Source organism: Asterias rubens, chromosome 17, assembly GCF_902459465.1.
Source record: "Asterias rubens chromosome 17, eAstRub1.3, whole genome shotgun sequence".
NCBI classification, from domain to species: domain Eukaryota; kingdom Metazoa; phylum Echinodermata; class Asteroidea; order Forcipulatida; family Asteriidae; genus Asterias; species Asterias rubens.
In genome coordinates, this window is record NC_047078.1 from 3,924,433 (window position 1) to 3,950,287 (window position 25,855).

The 25,855-nt window shown below is 38.8% G+C and overlaps 2 protein-coding genes across 2 annotated transcripts; both read right to left on the reverse strand.

Annotated features, from left to right (window-relative positions):
• Nucleotides 1–2,245: 2,245 nt before the first annotated feature.
• On the reverse strand, nt 2,246–12,229 carry LOC117301613 (titin-like). The gene is made up of 11 exons (XM_033785635.1): nt 11,776–12,229; nt 10,445–10,525; nt 9,319–9,639; nt 8,374–8,688; nt 7,663–7,825; nt 7,144–7,298; nt 6,297–6,599; nt 5,569–5,865; nt 5,065–5,187; nt 3,998–4,575; nt 2,246–3,550 (listed from the first exon to the last, which is right to left on the reverse strand). Exons 2-11 carry the CDS (start codon nt 10,512–10,514, stop codon nt 3,449–3,451), a joined length of 2,427 nt encoding a protein of 808 aa, XP_033641526.1. The 5' UTR covers nt 10,515–10,525; nt 11,776–12,229; the 3' UTR covers nt 2,246–3,448.
• A 3,252-nt stretch (nt 12,230–15,481) lies between these two features.
• LOC117301549 (39S ribosomal protein L39, mitochondrial-like) lies at nt 15,482–25,829 on the reverse strand. The gene is made up of 10 exons (XM_033785579.1): nt 25,673–25,829; nt 24,145–24,339; nt 22,091–22,230; nt 21,293–21,392; nt 19,557–19,728; nt 18,219–18,357; nt 17,835–17,867; nt 17,074–17,121; nt 16,178–16,225; nt 15,482–15,735 (listed from the first exon to the last, which is right to left on the reverse strand). Exons 1-10 carry the CDS (start codon nt 25,719–25,721, stop codon nt 15,661–15,663), a joined length of 999 nt encoding a protein of 332 aa, XP_033641470.1. The 5' UTR covers nt 25,722–25,829; the 3' UTR covers nt 15,482–15,660.
• Nucleotides 25,830–25,855: the final 26 nt, after the last annotated feature.

Genomic DNA, 25,855 nt, shown 5'->3' on the forward strand with positions numbered 1-25,855 from the left:
CATTTTGTTCGAAGTAGCTTCATGATTACTAATCATGCACAGTCAGAAAGTATGATAATACTTGATTCTCTATTCCAAATGATTTCCAAGACGTCGACTACCATGAAGCTGAGCACCTGCTTATGCTAAATGAATTCCAGCATTACCTTTCAAGACAAATACCCCTCAGTGACCAGAGACTTCTCATGATGCACAAAATCACCCACAACCATGTAGAACTTCATAATGGAAGAACGCTATATCACCACAAGAAACCATGATCCGCTCACTCGTAGAACTGTATACATGTACATTGTGTACATCCTCAAGAACCAAAGCCTATCATAAAACACTTCCCAAATTCCAAAAATTCTGCAAACTGGAATTCACTCCATACACTCACGACCAGCATCAGTGGTTTCGTCGGACACTGGATGATCTTCCCGAGCTCCGATCCCTGACCTGACATAGAGAGGAGCACAATATCAAAATATACTAGCACAACCACCGCATGAGCTGGTTAACTTTTCTAGATGTAAAGCTACACATTAGTGGCATCATTGAAGAAACTGAGGGCCTTCCCCCTTTGAAGACTACACAATCAATGAACCACTTGTAAACAACTCGGTGACCATCGTTGACCCAGTGACCACTAGATTACGCCAAGAACCGAAGTGACAGTGACAAAGTATTCGTATACGTAAAGTTCCCATTACCAAATTCTCCGATTTCTACTTGCCGGTCTCAGTTTCACTGTGATTGTTATCAGTTCTGCAGTTGATATCAATAAAGAAGTGATTTATAAACATTCACACTGGAGCCCACTTCCCAAGGCCAGGCTGGTTCCCACAACCCTTCTCGCTGGCACCGCTGCCTGCTGCTAGTGTCAAAACGGAAAGTGCTGAAAGAGCATGCACAGAGAAAGTCCTCCTGTTTCTTATTCGGTTTCTCAGGATATTATTTTGTCGATTGTTATAATTCAAAGTTGCTTGCAAGATAACATTTAACACTCTTTCTCAATACTTCACACGGATACAAGAGCCTCTCAAATTGTGTCGATGTTTTTTATAAGTAAACTCACATGCAGTGACACCCTGTAAACCCCAAGTTTACGCTGCCTCATGAACTTTGATCAAATTAAGAAAAATTGTGTTGAAAACTGCTCATTCCCAAAAATGACTACCAACCCGAGTTGGAGGTAGAAATCTACCTCCATGAATTGACCAAGTGACTACGTGAGAAGTGACAGACCAAGAAGGCCTACGCAACCTGTTAATCAAGTAAAAAGCTTCAGTTACCATAGTATTGTATTCACTTGCTTACTACTACATGTAGTAAACTTAGTCATGAGCCCACTGCCCCAATACGGCGAACCACTTTCTGATAACGCCCTCTGCTGAATTATCATCCGCCAAACCATGTTAATTTACCACAGGGTAGCCTCCGGGATCACATTTCCCCATGACACCGGCCCGACGGCCGGCTGGTTGCAGTGGTCAAATATTGCTGGAGTTTTATTTTTAAATGAGGATTTAAATATTTCGTAACGGTACAAATTTCAAAATCAGACGTATTTTATAGTAACTTCAATTTATAGCATAATTTATTAATTACAATGTATAAAATTCAGATAATGTACATTATTACGGTACAGATGTACGCCTATACTTACAAAAACATATTTACAAACCGATATTAAAAACTTCAACAGATAAGTTAAGAATTTTTTTCTTCCAATAATGTGAAGTAATAAACCAACAACACATCAAAGCGACCCAACCTCATCGAGCTCTTTAAGGAGGGGTCATCTGCTTCAATTTGCTAAGCAAAACTACGATGGAAACCCGTCACAGACGACATGTGATGTGCTATTTTGACCATGGTAACACTATGCTAGTAAGCAACATTTTGTTTAGAGTTTCAACAATGTACAATTATAATTGATTCATTTCAAAGTTTCATTAATGAAGTTTTTTTAAGACGAGTTGTCTTCCCTGCAGCCATAATTCTTTTTCTGAAATTAAAAAATGTTTCGAATGTTCAAAAACAAAGCATGCACGACGAGGTGAAAACCATTTGCCAAAAGCACACTCAATTTCGAATTTTCACAGCAGACGATCATGGCCTAGAATGAAAATAAACCAGTTATTTTGAATTTAAAAAAATGGAATTGAATTGAAGAACCTCGAAATTTGCACCACCAGCAAAATGCCACATAGGCACACCAAAATGTGTATAAAAAAAAAAATCAGTTTTCAGAGAGGCAATAAGACCAAGTACATCAACAACATGGAAAACTGACATTTTAAAAATGAGTTTGGGCTGAAAAAAAGAAAAATTGACAAGAACCTGCGATTTACATGCATACATGCCGGCGCCCTACCAAGTGAGTTTATCCGGCCCTGATATTGACCCCATTTTGTCAATATCTTCGTCGGAAGCCACTCAACCCGTACCGGCCGTCTTTTTTTTGTTCAACTAACAAATACAGTATATACATGTACATGTATTGTGTATGTATGAACAAATCAGGTGTGAATTTATACTTCCCATCATAGTTAAAGTGACACTCCAAACACTATGTTACACTAACATATAAAAAAAACAAAAACATTAATATGCGTTCACTTAATTGGCGTATGGAACTCTTTAGTTTAAACAGATATTTAAAAAACTTCAGTGAAATTGTTCACATTTTGATACTTATTGGCCAGATTGTTTAAGTCGCAATTTTGTTAAAAAAAAAAACAACATCCAAAACAAACACAAACGGATGCACACTTAATATCTTTATAACGCATAGAGGAAGAATTGTTTGTCTCGAGTTTGAGTGGCAAGACTAACAACTTGACTGTTTTCTCCGTTATGATATACTAATATTTCGAGATACGTATGCATTTTCTCTCTTCAAAACGGGTCCGTACGTTTACAAAGCTCTTCTGGACTGCGGCAACTTGTGAATGGTCCAAGATCTTAATACATCGTCTGTTTACTTGCACAAGCAAGTTCCCGTAATTATTTCTACGACTTTTGATACATAAGTTGCAATAAACCTTTATCATGCTGCATCCATCTTGGTCATGTTCCTCGTATCGAATAACAATAATGCATGCTAACAATCACCTTGCAATAAGGAACCAGACTATGTTGTTCTTCCAGCCTCGGTATGGTATAATTGATATCAATGAGATAAATTCAAAATCGCTGCACCATGATAAAGATCTATGCCGCGGGACATTAACTCTTTTAATTTACTGTTTCTCTTCTGAAGCTCACTCCACGGTTTCCCACCATCGATTTCATGGTTCATGGAAGTTTAAACTCTTCAAACGTTGCCTTCTACTGTTAGCACCATGCATCGATAGTTTATCCTGGCAAGATAACATGCTGCACCTGATCGGGCAGGGCGGAGTTATCGGTTGTGTAAGCTCAAAGCTTACGGGAAAAGTTAACCAGGAACGTCGGAGTCTCATCTTGAATCCTTCTTCCGATCCTTCTTATCTTTCTTCTCCTTGCGATCTTTCTTGTCTTTCTTGTCTCGATGCTCTTTGTGGTCCCTTGATTTGGATTTCTGAATAGGTTAAGGAAAGGAAAACAACACATTAGTTACAATAACGAACATAGAATACAGTCCCGTGAGGTGGTATTCCATAGTGGGTCAAAAAACGCTCGGTGTCAACAGTAGACGTGAAGAGTTTTCAACAATTTTGGTAAACAGGTTTTGTATTTTTTTTGTAAAAACTTTCATTTCATTTGTCGTAACAAACTCTCGATCTCCCAAAGCGCAAAGATTCATCTTAAGACGGGTGTATCAACAGCATGTACAGTATAGTGGTTTATATGTGTGACATCAATTGTTAGTAATTAAGATTGAATTTCAACAACAGTTTTACTTTAAATCAAAACTGGACGAGAGTAACTTTTGAACAGTTTGATAAACAGGTGTTTCTTTAACAATTAACACCTTCAATTGTCATAAATAAATTGTCAACATGTCATAGATATAATGCAAACGTACCTTGTGATCTTTGTCGTCACGGTCCTTATCCCTCTTCTTATGTTTCTTATGCTTTTTCTCCCCTCCATCCCTGGTGGACTTCCTTGATTTACTATCATCTTGAATCACCTCTGATCCTGTCAGACTCTTCTTCATCGACTCAAGCTCCTTCAGTTTCTTCTCGTACTCGTCCCGGACCTTGTACTCCCCTGGGGACAGCTGCGGTACCGTTGGCGACACCGAGCTTCTCCTGGACGACGACGGTCGGGAGTTCGGTTTGCCCTTTAGGAGCCTTGCGAGCTGGACGGACTCCACGTCGTACGACCCTCTTCTCCCGCTGCGTTCCTGGTCTAATCTATCCATCGGGAAGGTCTCCGGTATCTGGCTTCTGATCGGGGCAGGGTACCGTCCGTTGCCCGTTATCTCAGGTAGCTTACCCGAGCCGGCGTGAACCGATTCGTGGTCTAGGACTTTCGGTTTGCTGGACTGGCGACGGAGTTTGTGGGCGTGACCATTCGGAACGGTTTCCTCGGTGATGAAATAGTTGGAGGTCACCTTTGTGCCGCTGATGGTGGCTGCACCGTTCTCGATAGGTGCAACTATTGGAAAACAAAACATAACAAAGCAATAGTTAATAATGTTCGTTTAAAAAAAATCTTGTAATTTTTCACACAAACAAACAACCGGTACATCCATTGTCTGTTCACATTAGATTGTTTGTAATCTTTGGACAATAAAGCTGTCATCATAAGATGCCTCAATCACAAGTTTTAACCCTATAACAATTGGGGCAACACGTTTCAGAGCTGCCAACATTTGCATCTTAAAATCGGGCAAATTTTGCACACCAAACAGGGAAATATTTAGAAATACATTCACAATAAATAAGGACAAAGTTTCCATAATCAGTCAGATTTTCCGATTTGTTCTTCAGAACATGGAAAAATTGGTTTAATGTCAGGGAACTTTCTGTAAAATCAGAGAGTGCTTGCAGCTTTGCATGCGAACAAGTTGTTTTAAAGCAATGTATGTTTACTTTTTAAATAAATAGTTACAAACAAATTGTAATAACTTCCATAAAAACGTACCTTTTGTCCGCTTTTGATGGCGACGGTAGCAGTAGTAGACAATGATGGGGACGACGATCAAAGCAAAGACGAATATTGCGATCAGAGCTAACACGGCCAGCACTATCGTGTACAAATTGTCCTCTGTTGGGGAAATAAAAAATAATGATAGTTTAATAAAAAAAAAATACTCAATTTTGATTAATCAATACTCAGCACGAAAATTCGAATGCTGGGCCTTGCCAAACAATGGCAATCTTACAATCCAGTGTTAAGCGACTGGGCTTATTTAAGGCATTGCTCCATGTTTAAGATAAAGAAGATACACTGAACTTCACTTGTGCATTTTTCAAGTAGATTGTTCCAAAAGATATTTAAATAAAATCAATTTATCTGTTTGCATTTCATTTTGCAAAGTCAAATTCTACGAAATAAATATTGTCACATATTCAGTATTTACTCAGTAATCAAGACTCGTTTTGTTTGTATACGATATTTTGATATTTTTTTTTTGTTAACACTTACCAACAATGCGGACCACAGCGTAAACACTCTCAGTGTCGATTCGGTTCCTTGCCTGACACAACACCACGGATTCGTCCATGCTGAGTGATGCGGAGGTGATAGTAAGAGTTGACTCAGACGTCCCCGAGTCGCTGATAACAAAACGGTCGTCGCTCTCGGCGATCTCAACACCGTTGTAGAACCACTGGTAACCGAGGACGTCTGGGTCGCCGGTCGCAGTGCACATCACAGAGCCGGTTTCATCCTCGTATATTTCAAGCTTAAGGAGGCTTAGACTTACTGAGATTGTAGGTGTCACTGTCAAAGAAAAGAGGAAACCATTATTAAATTTGTCAGTTTCATTAAATAAGTGGATGTTCAAGCCAGGTTGGCATTCATACGAGATAATTATCACTGCAACTTCAATTTATCGTTTGGGGTAGATGGTAAATAGTTAATTGCGCAGTCCAATTCAATGACACTTTATGACTGTTGACTTAATTTTGTTTGCAAATTTAATTGTACAACTTTTAGTTAATTATCCACCAAGTTAATGTTTGTGACAAAGGAGTGTGGTGTGCGAATTTATTTGGGTTTCAAATCAATACACTTCTTAAATGTTTTTTAGGCAGTTTTAGTTGGCGTTGTCACGTGAAAAATAACAAGAATAGTAACCATTAATAAAATACATTTTAGTGGATTGATTGCTAAGTTTTGAAAGACAGGATTGTATCACAAACTAAACTCACATTCAAAGTCCAACGGTGGCAGTTCACACTTCTGCGTCGTGGTGTACGACGGATGACTCGACAAACACTCGAAAGTAGACCCAATCATGTCATTGGTCAACACGAAGTTGACGTCATTCCTAGAGTAGAGGTCAGAGGCTCTGTAATCTCCCGATAACTCAACGTTGTTTCTAAACCAGTCGAGTTTTGGCTGGGGCTCGCCACCACGTGACGTGCATGAGATTGTGACGTTGTCACCCTCTCGCAGGTCGGACGAGGGCAACATAGAGCAGAGTGGGTAACCGCCATCGGGTGCAGTAGCAGCTAAAGAGGTGAAAATAAAAATAAAAACTTAAATTGATTAATTACTCGATAGATCAGGTCTCTGGATGGCATTGACCTATTGTACAACATTTTATTTTTTAGCTTTATTTAGGTTGTTTCGTTATAAAGACCCAATTCAGATGTCGAGTCTGAGTTTTTTTTCAAAATGTTACCGTCAAATTGAAAAATTGTCAGACGTATTGTACCCCCAAATCACTCTCTGGGTTCTAATTTTCATATTCGTAAATTTCGTTCGATGATAAGAGTTTCAAATGAAAAATGCATTTAAACAGTAACTCAAAAAAAAAAATCATCACTAATATTTTATTAAAAAATGTTGTTTCTTTTTGAAGCCCACTCTTGATCAATAAACTTCATTAACCAGCAGCTCGAAAACGAAAAGAATAAAAAAGCATTGTTATGAAATCGAAACAAACTGCACTAACGACCATCTAGGCCAGGGCAGACGAATGCAAACTCCGGCCACACTGGAGGCTGTTTTAAAATAATCCTCAAATTCTTTCAATAATGTATACAAACTTACCGATGACCGTTAGAGTGGCACCGCTGGACGAGATAGCATCATTTCCTACGCCGCCATCGCTCACTATACAATGGTAGGTACCCACGTCCGTATCTTCCACGTCTGAGATCATTAGGTTGAACTCACCAACGTCCTGGTCACCAACGATTGAAAACCTAACAACAGGAAATAAAATTGAATAATATTTTATTTAATGCGTTGCTCATTTCTTTTGCAATACATGGATATGTTTATGTTTTACTTGTTTATGCAAATGACAAAGGTCCGGTTTGGATTGAAAGCTAATAACTGAGCTCCCCTTGTCGATGTGTTTATTGAAAACCAGAGGCAATCAAGAACTTTCGAATGGGCAAAATGTTTAATGCATGCAAATACTAAAGCCACAGATTAAATCATCAAACAGCAAAACATAATTATACCGTTGGGTCTGTTAACATTATTTTAAAGTTTGTTTATCAAATGAAGTATTAATCTCAAAGTATTTGGAAAGGGGACTCAACGTAGTATAGGCTCACTAACCTGGTGTTGCCATTGGCGATTTCGTAGTCGTAGCTAATAGCCTGACTGTTCTGTAACCACGACACAGTCCCGACTTTGTCGACCACTTTGCACCGCATCAGGGCGTCGGTACCCTCCACGAACACGGAGCTCGACGGGACGATTGTCAGACGTTGTCCGGACCCTTCGAGAAGAAAAAAAGGTACACGAGTTAAACAAAACAAAAGTTTATGGCCTGATGTTTGGACCCTAGCAGGGTCTTTCAATCGATTTGAAATTATTTAACTTCATACGGTAATCTCATCCTTAACATACATTTTTTATGGTTGCTAAATTATGACAGTAAAATTAGTTTGATATTTGACAGTCACACATGCACAGTAATTTATGTGAATGTTCAATGTCCAATATCGAAATAGAACAGTATACATTCACTGTACAAACGTATTTGAATGTCCAATATTATCATACTAACTTTACTCTCACTGCTATTTTGGAGTATACATGTACATCTAAGTCATAATAGCAAAAGTAAATTTCCTGAAAGTTGAATAAGAAATCGTTTCAGAAACAATTGTTTTGTTGTCAAACATTTGATTTCTTACACTTGTTGATAAATCGTCTGTGCCAAAAGTGGGATCTGTCGTATGACTATTTTGTGCAATTGAGTTAATAGCAATTATCTTGTTGTTTGGTTTCTACTTCAAGGTATATACGGGTACAAGTTCATACCTTGTATAGTCAATGTTGCTTGAGTTGACTCGATTCTCGCGCTGGTACCCGCCGCCGTGACAACGCACTGGTACGCGCCCTGATCAGCGGCCTCTTCCGTCGACACAATATTGAGATTGTACTCGCCGGCTGATTGGTCCCCAACGATGGAGTAACGGGCGTTCCCATTGGTCACTACTGTGTCGTTGCTTATGATGACGCCGTCTTTTAGCCAATACAAGAACCCCTCTTTGTTGTCGACTGTGCACTGCAGGGTTGCCGTCGTTTCTGACGACACAGAGGTGTCCCCTGGCTGTGTGGTGAAGCTTTGGACCTCTGAAATCATAACAAAAACAGTTTTCGTCAATTTTGTTAGGTTATATTCAACCCAAGATCATGTTGCTTATTTGCACAGCCACAACCATGGGTAGTGGGCATTATTTTCGCGTCCATTTTACGAACCATAGTTTGAAAACCACTGTCATTTATCTCAATGTTAGTTAGAAATCAAACAACAATCGCTGTGTCAATGATGAATAACAACTTTTTCATTTTGTTGAACACTAGAACTGCAAATACGTATCGGTTGTTCATTTGGTGTCTGTAACAAAGGTGTTCACACGATTGTGCCTGCGCACTTATGGCTATTGTATGGTTATGATTAGTCACTCGTTTTTTGCTCGCCTTCCAAAAGTGACGTTATGTTTTCGTATTTAAGAGGGCGTCAGTTTTGACTGCTTTTTGCTCGACCTTCAATAGTAATGTTTTTTTTTTTCATTTTTGTAGTTTTATAGAGGGTGTCGGTTTTGGTTGCTTTTTGCCCGACTTTCGCAGTGATGTTTTTTCGTAGTTAAGAGGGTGCCACTTTTGACAGTGACGTTTTGTTTTAGTAAAGTCTGGTTGCCTGCATTTTTCTCGACTTTCGACAGTGATATTTTTTTGGTTGTTATTCTCGGCTATACTTACGAAACACAGTGAGTGTAACCGGGCCAGAGAGAAGCTCGTCGTTGCCGACACCGCCCCCCGTCACAAGGCATTGAAACTCCCCCGAATCGGCCAGCTCAGCGTTGACAATCTGCAGGTTGAAGACAGACGAGCCATCACCCTCGATGGTGTACCGTGTATTGGATGTGTCGATTATGGTTGTGCCGACGCTGACTGGGGAAGCGTTCCTGGTCCATGTGACGGTACCGGCTAGGTTCGTAACGGAGCACTGCAAGGTTGCTGTGGCGCCTTCGGTGGCGGAGGTGTCCGTGGGGAGTATGGAGAAGGCCTGCTGGGCGTTACCTGGATGGGGGGGGGGGGGAGATATAAATCAGGTAAAATAATGTTTCTTGGTGATGGGTACTTTTTTTAGGACAACAAACACAATATCCACAGATTTACACTAAACTTACACAGTATGAAGATAATGATAGTAGAAAGCTTCCCTGAAAATATAAGTTGCTGAGGTGCTGTAGTTTTTGAGTAATGAGTAAAACAATGCCATGAAAATAATTTTCGTCTCACTGATCATGAGACGAAAATTATTTTATCTTGTAAAAACGTATTTTTATGACTTTGTTTTACTCATTTCTCAACAGCACCTCAGCAACTAATATTTAAAGGGAAGCTTCAAATTTATCTTCAAACTGTGTAAGTTTAATGTAAATCTGTGAACATTGTGTTCTGTTTTAGAAAAAGTACCCAAATCCTTTAATAACGTTTTTTGGGAAACTTTGATATTTCATTTCTGAAGCCAAGGCCTCTGAGAAAAGCAAACTTAATCACTGCAATATTAGCCAAAAATCCAAGTGAAGAGAAGACAGTTTGAAGGAAGAAACTTATTAAAAATCATTGTCTTTATCTTTCACGAAAGTTTACCATCAGAATGTAAACCCTTGTGAAATTGACAAAATATGCCTGCATGCGCATGAAATATGGTCATAAAAAAACTGTTACATGCACAAACACAACGCACGTACCCAATTCATACAATTAAAGACAAAACATAGGCAGAAAATCCAACATAAAAAAAAAAACAAGGCCTATACTAAAAATAAAATATATTTTACAGTTAATTTGTTATAATAATCACTTTGAAACCACTTACCAATTCTGATCTGCAACACGAGTAAGCAAAGGGCCACCAATGAAACGACCTTCTGCGTTGATAAAGTCATGATGACCACCTCTGTTGGGACAAAAAGGGAGAGAGAATTAGAAAACTGAATGTAACTACAAATGAACTTTCAGATATATTTTAAACCAATTTCAAGGAATTTTCGAAGCTATTATTTACACTGATCATTATAACAACTGCACAAGACCGTGTCAATACAAAATATGGGGTAATCGTATGCAAAGTGAACAAATATGAAAGACTAATAATAATACCGTTTCAAACATTTTACTTTCACGAAACGGTTTAATTTCAAACTATACTTTCCCAAAATTCACAGCCAACGGTAAGGGAGTATAATTTTTATAAGAAATAACATTGAAACCATTTTGTGACTGCGTATATCACATGCCTTTTCAATTACTAAGGGTAACGCGTCACCAAACGGTTCATAATGTTACATAACACATTCGTTGATCCATTGGTACAAGCAGCGTCTTTCAGCGACCAAACTTAACCGGTTGATTAAACAAAGAAAGAAAACAATTTGAATGAATCATATTGACCCTTTGACACACCCATAGAAAATCGGTTTAAAATATGTTTATATCTTACGAAGTCATTCTGAGGAGTAAATCCTTCCAAAGCAAAAAAAAATGTCACATCGTTCATTGTATGAAGAGGACAACATTAGCTGTTGCAAACTGCTTGCCAACCACATGACCAATTGGAAAGGACAATTCTCGTAAAAAATAGTGGAAAGTAAAATAAGTATAGAGCACAAATAATGACCTATAGATAAAGAGCTATGGTTTACTCTACGTGCTTTTACTTTTTTGTTTTAAACGAAAACAAATTAGTATTCATTATCATATCTGAAAGCATTAATTTTTGTTTTGTGCTAACTTAAAATAATGCTGATAAACGACTTCCTCAATATTAGGCCTGGAATCGTTTGGCGCATGCTATTACATTTAATTAAACTACATAAATTTCTATCAAGTCACACTCAAAATTATGTTATTGTCAACAAGCAACGAAAAACAATCAAGAAAATGTTATGCCATCATTCTTAGTACTATCATTCTTAATACTAATAGTAATAGAATTACAAAACGAAATGTACTGCGGTCTAGGTTTAGCCCCAGCAAATGCCCACAGTAACCAGGCAGTCACACTGTCAATTGACATGTTTATTTAACACAACAACCTAAATGAATGTAGTAAACATTGGAAATTATCTGGAAATACCTCCTACAACAACGAAAAAGTAATAAATACAATACATATTATTATTAATGATAAAGATTTAAACTACTCACCAAATCAATAAGATTTTGCAGCCTTTTATAAACTCCCTTTCGATCAAGAAACTCTTCGATGATTGCAAACAGGTTTGATGTTTTTTTTCTGATAAACACGCGCTTACGATCATCTGAAATAAATCCAAATCTTGGACGAGAAACCACTTAATCAGTGGCGATCATTCGTTGAGATATCCACTCTGAAGATCTTGGCAAATAAATTCCATTTCAAGTGGTAGAAGAAGTCTCTCATAAAAACCACATGAAGATGGTGTTAACGCGTAGATAAATTACATCAAATTAACTCAAACGTGTGGCAAATTACACCACGTATGTCTACGGAGTCACAAAAAGAAAATGGGGTCGGGAGAAGATAGTGGTTTCCTATGTGGGGGCAGGGGAGCATAACAAAGGATAAACATCGAGACTCTAGCAACCGTCGTTAGGTCCCCTAAACAAGCTACATGCTACAGCGTTGCTCACGCCGTGTGTATGCAGTAAGACGATCCCGTAAACGACAGTACACAGCGCGCACGAGTGAACACCACTTTCCCCGTCCGTTCACTTTCCAGCGTTCCGATTGGTCCGTACCGTCACGCCTCATTAAACCGCTCGATATTCAACAAATGAGGGGGCCTGATACAAACACGTTCAGGTAAACGTTTCACAATGGCAGCCAGCAGACTCACACGGCGGGCGGTGCTTTATTAATAATCACGAGGCCGTGGAAATCTAAGTACATTTTGTAATCGTGTTTGTAACGTGTTTGTAATGGAATGAGTTTCGGCATTGTTGCCTGGCACTGTTTGGGTTGAACTGTGAGGAAGTTGTTGAGGTTCAGCAAAGCCCTTACTCTATGGTTTAAACATGGAGGTAGGATTAGGGTTAAAGCGCTTAAGAAATGTGGACTGTGTAAACCGACCATAAACCGATTGACTCTGCACACAGTTAAATAATGGGCGTGTTATTGCTTGGGTAAAAACAAGATTCGATTCAAATCAATCCGATTCACAAGCATCGATTTGGTCTAACAATTAATTTGCAAAGCAAAATATTTCAGCCTGAACTTGTTGCGAACCCACTGCATTCCAAAGCTGAGTTAAGTACGCGTCAACGAGTTGATATATTTGATGTTGTTCTGCAATGCAAGGGTATTCATTTTATGTAGTCAGAAATGTTAAACCAGCCATGGACTGTTATTTTAAATACTAGCTATGCACGGCAAACGTTTGGAAAACGTAAGAAAGACTATAAACTCTAACTCAACACCAAGTTCATTATATATAAGGCATCTCCATTTTAAGGGGCCTACCATTTCCCATGGCGCAATTTTCTGGCCATTTAATGAGATTATCATTACTAACAGCGTCTTTATAAGTTATGTCAGACAATACTACCATAACCCGTGTTATAGTCTGATAGATCAGGAAAGGGTAGCACTAAAGACTACCTAATTACATATTAAACTGCACGAGCTTCAACAACTACTTCATCAACTGCAAACTGAATTTCAGTGATAAAAGCACTGTTGAAAATAAAATGAAAAAAATGGAAAGCACTGGAATATCCAAAAAACAAATCAAGTCCCCATATTTCTTTCGGTGTTATTCAACGCGACAGCAACCAACACCACCACAAACAACTCGTACAAAAGGTATTCTGAGCTTGAGGCAAACCACTCTTGGAAAGTATCGAATGGACCTGTTTGGGCATTGAAGGTGCCAGGAGCTGGTCCAAAAGGATGCCAACAAAAGGAGGGTGGGGGGGGGGGGTAATTCTGCATTTTTTATAATTAATTTTTTTTTTTTAAATAACCACAGAGCTAATAGAACGGTAAGTTTAAAATGAACCAGTGAAGGACACATTTTAACAAGTTTTAAAAATACGATTTGTAACTTGTCTCTATCATTACCAGTTGAGTATTCCTTTTTAAACCTTTAATCCTAAACCATGTATAATTTTTGTTTTTTTAATTCATGTAAAGCATGATCAGTTTACCAGACAATAGTCAATATTTGCAGTAACATCATGTAATGACTATCTCTAAATGAGTTGGGGGTGATTCTGAATAGAACCATTGGTTTCAACTCGACATTTCAATCAGTATGCTCTGATCGTCTTCTGGAGAAAGACTGTAGTCCTCAGTCAAACATCAAGTCACTAACCTCAAGACCCAAACTGTTGCGACTCTGATTGTGGTGGTATGCCTGATTCTAATAAAATAATAATAATAATTTGGGGGGCTAATCATCCTTACTCGCAGCTAAGAGCTGAATTGCGAAGGACGCGGCTTCAACGTGTTCGAGAAGCAGGCATGCAAGGGCGCATTCAGCTGCCAGCCACATCAACCCATAATGAACACGGAGCACAGCCAATATCGAAAGTGTTTGATTTTTTTCCTGAGGGAGGAAAACCGGATAGTCTGGAAAACCCTCGTGGCACAGCAGAGAACCAACGCACAACTCAACTCACATATGGCCCCGACCGGCAGTCGAACCGGGGTCACCTTGGTGAGAGGCGAGCGCTTTACGCACAAGCCAACCGTGCCACCTACATGAAGCATAATCAGTTAACCAGTGCAGTGCAGTCCTCAGTCCAACAGAATCAAACAAAATATGTGTTTGATTTTGATGTGCTGGGGTCAAAAACATGGTGCATAGTATGTGTGGAAACAAATGTACAAAATAATGTAGTTAAAGCTGATGTTACAGGCACTGGACACTTTAGGTAATTACCGGTACTCACGCAATGGAGGGGTGTTGTCTGTTGATAGTATAAAACATTGTGAGAAATGGCTCCCCCGAAGTAACATAGTTTTTAAGGAAGAGGTCATTTCTTACTCAAATATTTAAACACTTCAGGTCTGAAGCTTTTTGATAGGCATCTGAAACAACGCAAATTTGTACAACGTGTTTTTTTGTCTTTCTTTCATTATTTTCTTTTTGCTTCGATCACCAATTGAGCCCAAATTTTCACAGGCTTGTTATTTTATGCATATGTTGGGTTATTCAAAGTGAGAATCCTGGTCTTTGACAGTTACCAAAACGTGTTCAGTGCCGTTAAGTGCCAGAGGTGGAAACATGCGGGGCAATATAAACAACGAAATAAAAGAAACAAATCAAACGTCATCAATTGAACAATTTTATATTTTACATAATTGGAAATAATTCCATAATTCCAGTATGATCAGTCCCAGTGATCACTTCAAACATATCGTTATAATCAAAAGAACAATGATAATAAAATGTGATTATTAATTGCATGCATTAACATCGTTATTATGAATTTGAAACTTTGGAGTGTGGAAAGTTACTGTCCTAAGGGGGGCTTAGGTTTGGGGTAACACCGAAGACAGAACGGTCGACTGGTCTAGTGGAACAATTTCAAATTCTGATGGTTGAAAGATTGAAGTTACAGACATGCAGCATTATAATCTAACAAAAAAAGAACAAAGCAGAAATCAGCTAGTTCAACTGAGACATTGCTTAAATAAGTCAAGTTCTAACATCGGTGTGTCTTGGTCAAACCGTCAAAAGCACCCGACTAAAGCTTTGATGCTTCTGATCTGCTTCTGAGTATGGATTCGAGAGTCGTGGCACTTGTGTCCTGGAACAAAAACTTCATCATAATTGCTTTGTCTTTTGGATGGGATGTAAGGCCGTGTCCGAAACGACGACTTTGGCTACAGCTACGGCTAGATCGCGCGCGTCTGCCTATTCTTCAACACTGGTAGACGCGCTGATCTAGACGTAGCTGTAGCCGAAGTCGTCGTTTCGGACACGGCCTAAGTTTGTTTGTCATCATGGCATTTCAACATATAAAGGATATGGCCTCTGCATGAGGCTAATTTGTAACCTGGGGTCCAGATCTTTTCCAAGCATCGGTAGGGGGCTCACTTGTGCATCAAGATGTAGACTCCTGTTGTGTTTGGTCTGTTTGCTGGCTGGATTTCATGCTAGGTGCCAAGTCCAACAAGATCTGGTATGAAAAAGGAAACCACCAACCTGTTACTGTAACTGTGTTTATACCTGCCTCCAGAGGGCGCTGTTTATGATTACATCAAACAGGGCTTTTCCATAACAGGCCCTCTTCAAAACCACAGCTTTGGGTTTGGGTTTGACTCAGGCTAGCTTGGCCCCGCGGTTGTTTTGACAATTCGCGCATGCTTTGCATACGCGCTCAGGGCTTCAGACGAGAGGACGGAGCCTGAAGCCGAATCCAAAGCCAAAGCCGCGGTTTCGTAAAGGGCCATAGTTCAGTTTCGAGTTCATGACTTTGAGTTTGGGAATTTTGCGAGCTGAGAACTAATACAAGACCAATATAAAAGGCAAGTACAGTACTAAGTCTGAGTACTATCAAAAAGTATTGAGTACTAGTACTGATAAGAAAATGCCACAGATCTAACCAGTTAAATACTTACTGGCTTCTTAGCTCGGTCTTGGATAATACTCCATGCTGTGTGATGCACCTGTTGTAATGAGCAAAGATAAGTGATCAAACAAACACAAATGTGTTACTCTATACCTGTATGCATCAACTATACATCTCCCTATGGAGATTTTGTCACAATTGGGCAGGAGCTTCTGCCTGTCATTTATCTTTATTAGATAGAATCGAGTGCAAAAGTGTGGTTTACTTTGTGCAGGCATGTCAGTATCCCCCTATCCATGAAAGAAGAGGAAAAGAGAAAACTGGACAAGAAAAAGAGATTAAAAGATACTACATGTATTCCCATACTCGTGTACACAGAAAGTGAAGAACAAAAGAGGAAAGTCAAAACCCAAAAAGAGGAAATCAGCTAAAAAGAGGAAGTCTCACATGCCTGTTTGTGGGTGAAAGAAGGGTTGGGATATCATAATGTTCTTTAATTGTCCAATGCAGTAAGGTGGACCCTAAATAGCCTAAAACCTTTTTATCTCATTTTTTTCTTTTCATAAAATAGTAAACTATTACAGACCAGTAGAGATTATTTGGATCCGAAATGTAGAAGAAAAGAGTCCAAAGTAGAATCCTTCAGCGGACCGTGGCCCAATTTCGTAGAGCTGCTAAGCACAAAAATTTGCCAAGCATAAAATTTCTGTCTCGATTAAAACAGGATTACCAAAAACGATTTTCAGGATGAGCAAACAACACCTGAATACCAGTAACAAGCAGTAAGCACCAAATATAAATTTGGTTGGTATTCCTGTTTTTATTAAGGAAAACATGTCATGCTAAGCAAATTTGTGTGCTTAGCACCTATATGAAATTGGGCCCGGAATAGTAGTGATGAAGACAAAACATTGTTATGTAAGAATTTGATCAAAGAACACTCACCTGGAATTCTGATGGCAAAGCAACGCCTTGGAATCTCAGCAGCTTATTCTAAGAGGTTTGAAAGAAATCAAAAAGTTATTAAATATCGCAATAAAGTACAGATGCAAATTACATGTAACAGGTGCAAATCTACTCAGTCAATGCGATACCCACTACTAAAATACAGGATGCAAGCTGCCTCCTGCCTCTAGCCACCGGGTTCGAATCCCACAGAACTTGGTAAAATACTGAGTATACAGTGCTAACACACATAGGTGTATATGGGTAAAACCAAATTATACAGATGGCGTGTTGCAACTGAGCTTTTTAAGACACTGGATACTATTAGTAATTAACAAAGACTAGTCTCTCACTTGGTGTATCTCAACAAATGCATAAAATAACAAACCTGTGAAAATTTGAGATCGATTGGTCGTTGGAGTTGCGAGATAACTATGAAAGAAAAAAACACCCTTGTCACACGAAGTTGTGTGCGTTCAGATGCTTGATTTCGAGACCTCAAATTCTAAACTTGAGGTCTTGAAATCAAATTCGTGGAAAATTACTTCTTTCTCAAAAACTTTGTTACTTCAGAGGGAGCCGTTTCTCACAATGTTTTATACTATCAAACTCTCCTCATTACTCACAATCAAGAAAGGTTTTATGCTAATAATTATTTTGAGTGATTACCAATAGTGTCCACTGCCTTTAAGAGCACCGGACTCAAACTCTGTAAATTTCATTCTATATCATCTGATCATAAAAGCAAATTACAAACTTACCCTTGGTTTGAGATAGTCTTCAATGCCATGTATCTGCAATAATAATTAGACAATAACAAAAGCTAACTTCCTTAAAGCAAATCGCACAAAATATCGGTCAAATTACTTGTTAAACATGTGCACAAAAAGTTTTTTCAGCAAGTACAGACTCTTTCTCTTATTTTTTGTCTACAAATGATTAACACATTTCTGTCTACTGTATATCAAGAACGACACTTTTAAAGGCAATATGGCAAAAGGGCAAACATCCAACTGAGACCAGCAAAGTAGTATCCGTTTCAACGTACGCATGAACACACAAAGTGTTGACATAAATCCGTAGCCTGCGAAACCTTTCTATCATCATTTTGGTTCAACATTCAATTCTGGTTTAGGGAAACTTACACATGTAAAGACAAATCTACAGGGTTCAATGAACCCTGTGTTGGTGACCATGGGACCTTCACTGATGTCCACAAACTCCCCTAATCTGAAGAGGATGATTCTGTCTGCCTGTGTCTCTTCGATCTGTTGCTTCTTGTATCTGGGGGTCAAAAGGTCAAAGAGAATTAAAGGGTCGAAGGTCAACACCAGTTTTAGAGAAACTAAAACATAAACTGCATTAGCCCTTGGTGCCTTTTTAGAATTTTCTCATTGACTTTCATGTTTTCAAATGGAAGTAAGTGCCCCATGCAAAATAAAAATAGCCTTGCTTTCTTTAAAGCCATTAGACCCTTTCAGTAAACAGTATTGTCCAAGGCCCACACTTCGTGTATCACAACTTCTATATCAAATAACAAACCTGTGAAAATTTGGGCTTAATCGGTCATTGGAGTCGGGAGAAAATAACGGGAAAACCCACCCTTGTATCCGCGCGTTTCGCCGTGTCATAACATGTGTTTAAAATAAATCCGTAATTCTCATTAACGAGAATTGATATTGTTTTACTGTTTTCTCAAAAAGTAAAGCATTTCAAGGAATAATATTTCAAGAGAAGTATTTCACCACTGCCTTCTGTAAACCCTGTAAGTTATTTGTAAATCTGTGAACTTTTTTTTTTGTCTGTACCAAAAGGGTCCAATGGCTTTAAGATAACATTTCAGGCTTACTGTCAATGCAAAATGCAAACATATTAATTTGGGTTTTACTCATATACATGTACACCGATGCATACTCACTACTTTCCCGAGCTCTGTAGAAAAAAATCACAGGCAAATACTCGGGTGGGATTCAAACCCACGACCTTTGCAATTATACATCAGTACCTTACCAACTAGACCACTGAGATTGCCCAGTGGCTAGAGGTAGTTCAAATCCAATAATTAAGAAGCGAGTAAGGCAACAATTTAAAGCCATTGGACCCTTTCGGTACAGAAAAAAAAAAAAAGTTCACAGATTTACAAATAATTTACAGGGTTTACAGAAGGTAATGGTGAAAGACTTCTCTTGAAATATTAGTCCATGAAATGCTTTACTTTTTGAGAAAACGGTAAAACAATATAAATTCTCGTTAGCGAGAATTACAGATTAGTTATAAACACATGTCATGACACGGCGAAACGCGCGAAAACAGGAGTGGGTTTTCCCGTTATTTTCTCCTGACTCCGATGTTCGATTGAGCCCAAATTTCCACAGGATTGTTATTTTATATGTAAGTTGTGATACACGAAGTGTGGGACTTGGACAATACTGTTTACCGAAAGTGTATAATGGCTTTAATAGATGGAAATTGCAAACACTTACGTATTATCCTCAAATATGCTGAGCGCGACCTCTCTGCTGACCTCTAACCTCTCAAAGTTGACCTTGTTCTCGGCGAGGCTGAAGGCTTGCCTATTGAGGCAGATTATCTCTTCTCTTGTTGGCTCCCACTTGAAGGGAAGGTTGACGTCGTATGCAAAGCACCCCTTGGAAACTGGAACGGACAAATCAGAACTTGTTTTTTACAAGTTGGTGATTATTCACTGAAGCACAAGCCCGAAGTTCATGGCGCTGCTTGACCTCAGAATTCGGCAACAGAACTATGATTATATTGGTTTTGCTTTTAAAGCCATTATACACTTTCGGTACAGAAAAAAAACAAAGTTCACAGATTTACAAATAATTTACAGGGTTTACAGAAGGCAATGGTGAAAGACTTCTCCTGAAATATTAGTCCATGAAATGCTTTACTTTTTGAGAAAACATTAAAACAATATCAATTCTCGTACGCGAGAATTACGGATTTATTTTAAACACATGTCATGACACGGCGAAACGTGCGGAAACATTCCTTTGCTAGCTGTGAAGGCAAAGAGTGCTTCATAAATCAGAAGTTAGGTTTGAATATTGGCCAGCTTGATCACAAGTTACCACTTAAATTTGAATTCCTCCTATGTCAGACATATGATTCAGGGCAATGTGTATGGCACAATGGTACCAGGGTTTGCTCATCCGGAGGTTGCTATGCAAAGGCTTGCCCCGAACCATTTGTCATAGCAACTGTCTCTATAGTCTAAGGATTTAAAATGGAAATGGTACATTGTGACCATTGAAAGTCATTGTACCAGATAATATTCTCATCTAATTGGCATATGGCCTATCAGTTGCTAACCTGTGAAAAACACTTACGGTAAGCGTGAAATGTTTCCGATCGAAATGCAGTGTTTTCGCTTACAGAATAAAGCGAAGCCTCAAAACTGGGCGCGGAAAGAGCACCGAGTTTGAATGTATGAAAGGTAGTACACATTATTTGAAAACAAAACTACTGAATTAATACAAAATATCATACTAGACTTTCAGTGAAAAGTCGTCCAAGCACTCTGTGCGGTCACAGCACCTGGGCCCAATTTCATGGCTCTGCTTACCGTAAGCTCAGAATCGGCGCTTACCGAAGCAGGGAATTCTGTGCTTACAGCAAGCGTATTTCATGGGTTAGCGGCGAATTTGTGCTTCTGCGCGTGCGTACTTCACGTTACTAGGCATTTTACGCTTACAAGGCTAGCACAGAAATTGGGCGCTTGCACGTAAGCGGGGAATCGCGATCGTAATCGCAGAATTCGGCGGTAAGCAGAGCCATGAAATTGGGCCCTGGTGTGAAGCGCCTTTGGTAACTCGTCTTGGGGTCTTATGTTTTTTTTTACCTTTCCCACAGATTTTGGTGGGAGAAATGTAATGCATAATGCAAGAGCTTGATGAGGTGTTAGCCAATAAGAAGACGCAATACCATAGATGACATGCCGCGTGCACACCCCATGACCCACACACAGATAATGGTGCACTCAAAAATCACGTGCTGAGGGCAACACACAGAAGGTGCATATATGAATAACTAATTAGATAAACGAGTTGCTAAAGGCACTTCGCGGCTTCGCCACTCGCGCTGGCCTTTGTTCGTGCGTTGGGCTACCACGACCGCGTGCGCCTTGATTAAAGGCTTTAGGGACCACAGTCTGAGACCGGCATCCTAATAACAGACAAGAATACGCGTTCAATCTTACTTGGGATTTCCGGTGAGCGAGCTACTTGTATTCTGACGTCATCTTTGAATGCCGAGTGTAAGATTGCACCCATCATGTGCGAACAGGACCTCCAGAATGCCTGTAAAGTACGATGATAAAGATGATATTTTTATATTGCAGTTTTAATATAGAGTGTCATGGCCGAGTGGTTAAGAGCATCGAATTCAAGTTCAAGTTCTGGTGCTATGTCACCAGAGTGTGGGTTCGAACCCCGGTCGTGACACTTGTGTCCTTGAGCAAGATACTTTACTATAATTACTTCTCTTCACACAGGGGTATAGATTGGTAACTGCGAGGGAAGACGTTGATATTGTGAAAGAAAAAGCCTTTGCAGCGATATAAACTGTTGCCCAGGTTGTATACTCCCAAGGGAGCCGAGAAACATTAAAAGGGATGTTATTGGCCCAATGACCAGGGCACCAATGTAAAGCCCATTGATACGGTTATTGTGAAATGCGCTATATAAGAATTGTTATTATTTATTATTAACAAACTTGTAATGGAAAACTAAATGCTACAATCATCCAAGATGGCCAACGCTAGATAGTCATTGTGAAACATGTGGCGTTATCAGGCCTGTATGCTTCTTCTTTTTTGAAAGGGCAAGGGCACAAAGACATTTTCTTCTTGGTAAAGGGCATCCTATGAAAAAATTGTACATTTCTACTGGCGCATTTCAAGGGCACCGATGCAATGACTGAGGGGCATGGAGGCCAATTTCAGGTCTGCATCATGTGCAATCCACCTTTATTCTGTTCAAAAATCTTTTCTACAAACCTGGTTTGCCTCTCTGACATCATCATCTTTCATTGTGACAAACCTCAGCTCGCAGTCTTCAATGAGTGGTTGCAGCATGTGCCAAGGCTTGCCGTTAACCATCGCTATTGCTGAATGCTTGAGGTATCTCTGGTTCAAATCTAGAATAAGATACATTAAAAATAACGCTGTGAGAACCATTGCAATCATGATTCAAGATTCAAAGATTCAAAATTGTCATGATATAAAAAGCATGACATTTCAGAATAAATACAAGTAAAGGCACAATAACAAAAGACAACAAGAGTAACAAATTCCATATAGACAGATAATGGACCAGTGAAAAAATTGGGGGACCAGACAAATGACAAAGGCAATTCCAGGCAAACATGGACATGACACAAACAAAAACATTTGTGTCACAACTTTCTTTCCACTTAAAAGTTATAGCTAACATATGAAAGGAAACAGACATTATTGTTTTTTACACATTCTGTGCCATACTGCCATTTTGTACAGATTTGTACTATATTAGTTCATGTGACTGTGTTTCAGCCAACCAGAACACAGAAAAAGCAAGAGGTGTGTTATAATGGTAATTGTCAAAGACTAGTCTTCACAGTTGGTATATCTCAACATATGCATAAAATAAACCTGTAAAAATTTTAGCTCAATCTGTCGTCGAAAGAAAAAAATCCTTGAAACACGAAGTTGTGTGCTTTCAGATGCTTGATTTCGAGACCTCAAATTCTAAATCTGAGGTCACGAAATCAAATTCGTTGAAAATTACTTCTTTCTCGAAATCTACGTCTCTTCAGAGGGAGCCGTTTCTCACAATCAACCTCTCCCCATTACTCGTAACCAAGAAAGGTTTTATGCTAGTAATTATTTTGAGTAATTACCAATAGTGTCCACTGCCTTTTAGTGCAATTTTAATTTAAACTGAAGTATAAATATTTTTCAAATCTGTTGAGTATTGACATGATTGAAGTATGATATATTTGGTTTGCGGTAACACCATGTGTGTATCTACTTGCCAGGTAGAGTTGTTCTTAGGGAACTGTCTTGCCTTATTCTACTGCAAGTAGATACACACATGGTGTTACCACAAACCAAATATACATTGATACCTCACCATGCAATGCCTCAAATCCTATATATGATTGAAGTACTTATTTACCCATCTTCACTTAGTGATACAACAAGTTCAACAAGTTCCAAAAACGACCCCAAATATGAAATTGTGTAGATAGTACAATTTTGTTTTTGCCCGAACACCGATGAGTATAGTGTTAATGTTCTTCTCATTTTTATTCCAGTCTTGGCCTTGATCATTAAAAGTTTGGACCTACATGTCCAGGCCCAGGGGTGGATTTCACAAAGGTAGTCCTAAAAGTTACGACCAGTAACTCATCCTAACTTAGGACCAGTCATATCTCTTAGCATTGCCTAGGACTAGTCCTAAGTTAGGACTACCTTTGTGAAATCCACCCCTGGACCTTGGTAGTCTTGTGGATGTTTGTACAAGTTGTACATGTTCGAGCCCTGCATGACACTTACATGTATGAGATAAGGCCAAGTAAAATAAATAACATGTTGCTCGTACGGACTTTTTGAAAAAATGGAGAGGGAGGTCCTTGTTAATTGTTATTTTCACAAGATGGCCACCATGTCTAAGATGGCCGCCATATCGTGTTTGAAGATGGTTTTATGGCTTTAGGGCATCTACTCCAATTCTGTTTATAAGTTGACACGTGTGCGAACTGTTATTATTTCGATACATATTTTTATTTTTTTTAAGAGTCCGTCTTGCTCCAAAACTTTTCTGTATGTGTGGCATCAAGTCCTGGTGCAAAGGGAAAATGTTACAAAACAAATTAGAATTTTCTCAATATCTTTGCGTTGGGGAAATAGCAATGTTTAAGGCCTACATGAAAGAAAGATGATGAATCTGCTCAATAAAAATAAATACATTTGAATTAGCTCTCTAAACATGCAAAAAGATTGGTGCCGCGTCTAAAATCAGAGCGGGCGGGGACAAGCAACATAATAAAATCTTTAAAAGTTGTCCTTACGCAAAGCAGCATGGTACGGTGTCGATAGATATTTGTTCATCATGAATTTACACGGCTCGTTAGGATCAACATGTTCCACCTCAATCTTCTCGATTCTTTTGATGAGCGATAACTGTCGTTGTTTCTCTTTTTCAAAGACCTCATTTTGCCTGGATGTGACTGCTGTGTTTGTTGCAGTCACCTCTGTTGACATACCTTTAAAAATATAAACATTTGGGCAAGTGAACTATTATAATAATAATAATAATAATAATGCTGAACATTTCTAGTGTGCCATGTCTGTCAATGATGACACTCCTGGTGCAAAAAAAAACAAGAACTCTGCTAATACACAATGACACAAGACAACCAAAAGTTTGAAGGCTAATTGTTTCCTAAACAGATATGTTTTGAGATTAGTTTTGAATTCGGAACAAGTATCTGCTTTCTGAGTTCAAGTGGGACATTGTTCCAAAGAGACGGTCCAGCATGTAAAAAAAACAGCAATCACCCCAGGAGTGCAGGCAACGTGGAAGGTTCAGGAGCAGGTTGTTTGAGGAGCGAAGCTGTCTGGGAGGTTTGTACTATGAATTAAGGACACTAAATCAATCATTCAATCAATCAATCAATCAATCAATCAATCAATCAATCAGTCAATCAATCAATTTACATTATTTCCATACATGCAATACTTTCAAGGATTTGGCAGGAAGAAAACAAAACTGACGAAAAAACTACAAATCTTGATCTTGATATAATGATTGATCTGCTCATTACTAGGAACACTCAATACTAATAATAGGCCCCTACATACTAGTCTAAGTACTGATACGAGGTAATTTATAATTATAGAAATAATAATTTGTTTAATAACTTAAAATAGGTTTCAATCTGAAATCACAAAATCTGAAACTCAATTTTTGAATGTCTGGTGCAACGAGCAACCCAAATTAAGTCTACACTGTACACAATTCCTAAACTAAAGTGAACTTTTTTCATACCAATACCATCATCCTGATGATGCCCCCAGGGCCCCACTTTTTTGGTTCACTCATTATTAATTTTATTTTATTACTAACTGCTAAAAAACGCCACCCCTTCCTACTCCTACTCTAGAACTACGCATTTTCGGTTTCGTCCGCTATCGTCTCCCGTTACAGGAGGCGATAGCGGACAAAACCGAAATAGTTATAGGAGTAACCCCCGCCCCCCAACCTCAATTATAATTAAAGGGGAAAACAACTAACTAATTCATTTAATTTAAAATTAAAATTAATAATAAAACTAAAAGGGATTTCTTTTACAGTAAATTAATAAATAAAAAGATACTAATTTATTTCATAACGTGTGGTGTCAGGATGATTCGGACAATTTCAGTAATAAATTCTAGATTTCAGAAAATGGCAGGTACAACACACACATGACACATGGTTCGACACATGTCACAGTTTAGCTTCAAAAAGTGATGTGGCGGTATGTCCGGAAACTGGGCAGAAACAAACATTTTGGGTTAGTTCGCAATTTCATCCATTAAAATTATCAAGCTTACATCTACACGCAAAACGACTGACAGACAACGTGTGTCTCAGCCACTTCATTGTGTTTCCACCTGTAGTTGTGTCCACAGCCAAAGAGAGTCAAGAATAAAGTTGAAGACGAGTTGAAAATTGTTTGAGAACACATGCGACTCTTATTGTGAACTCTGACCCGTGCCCCAGAGTTTGTCAGAACC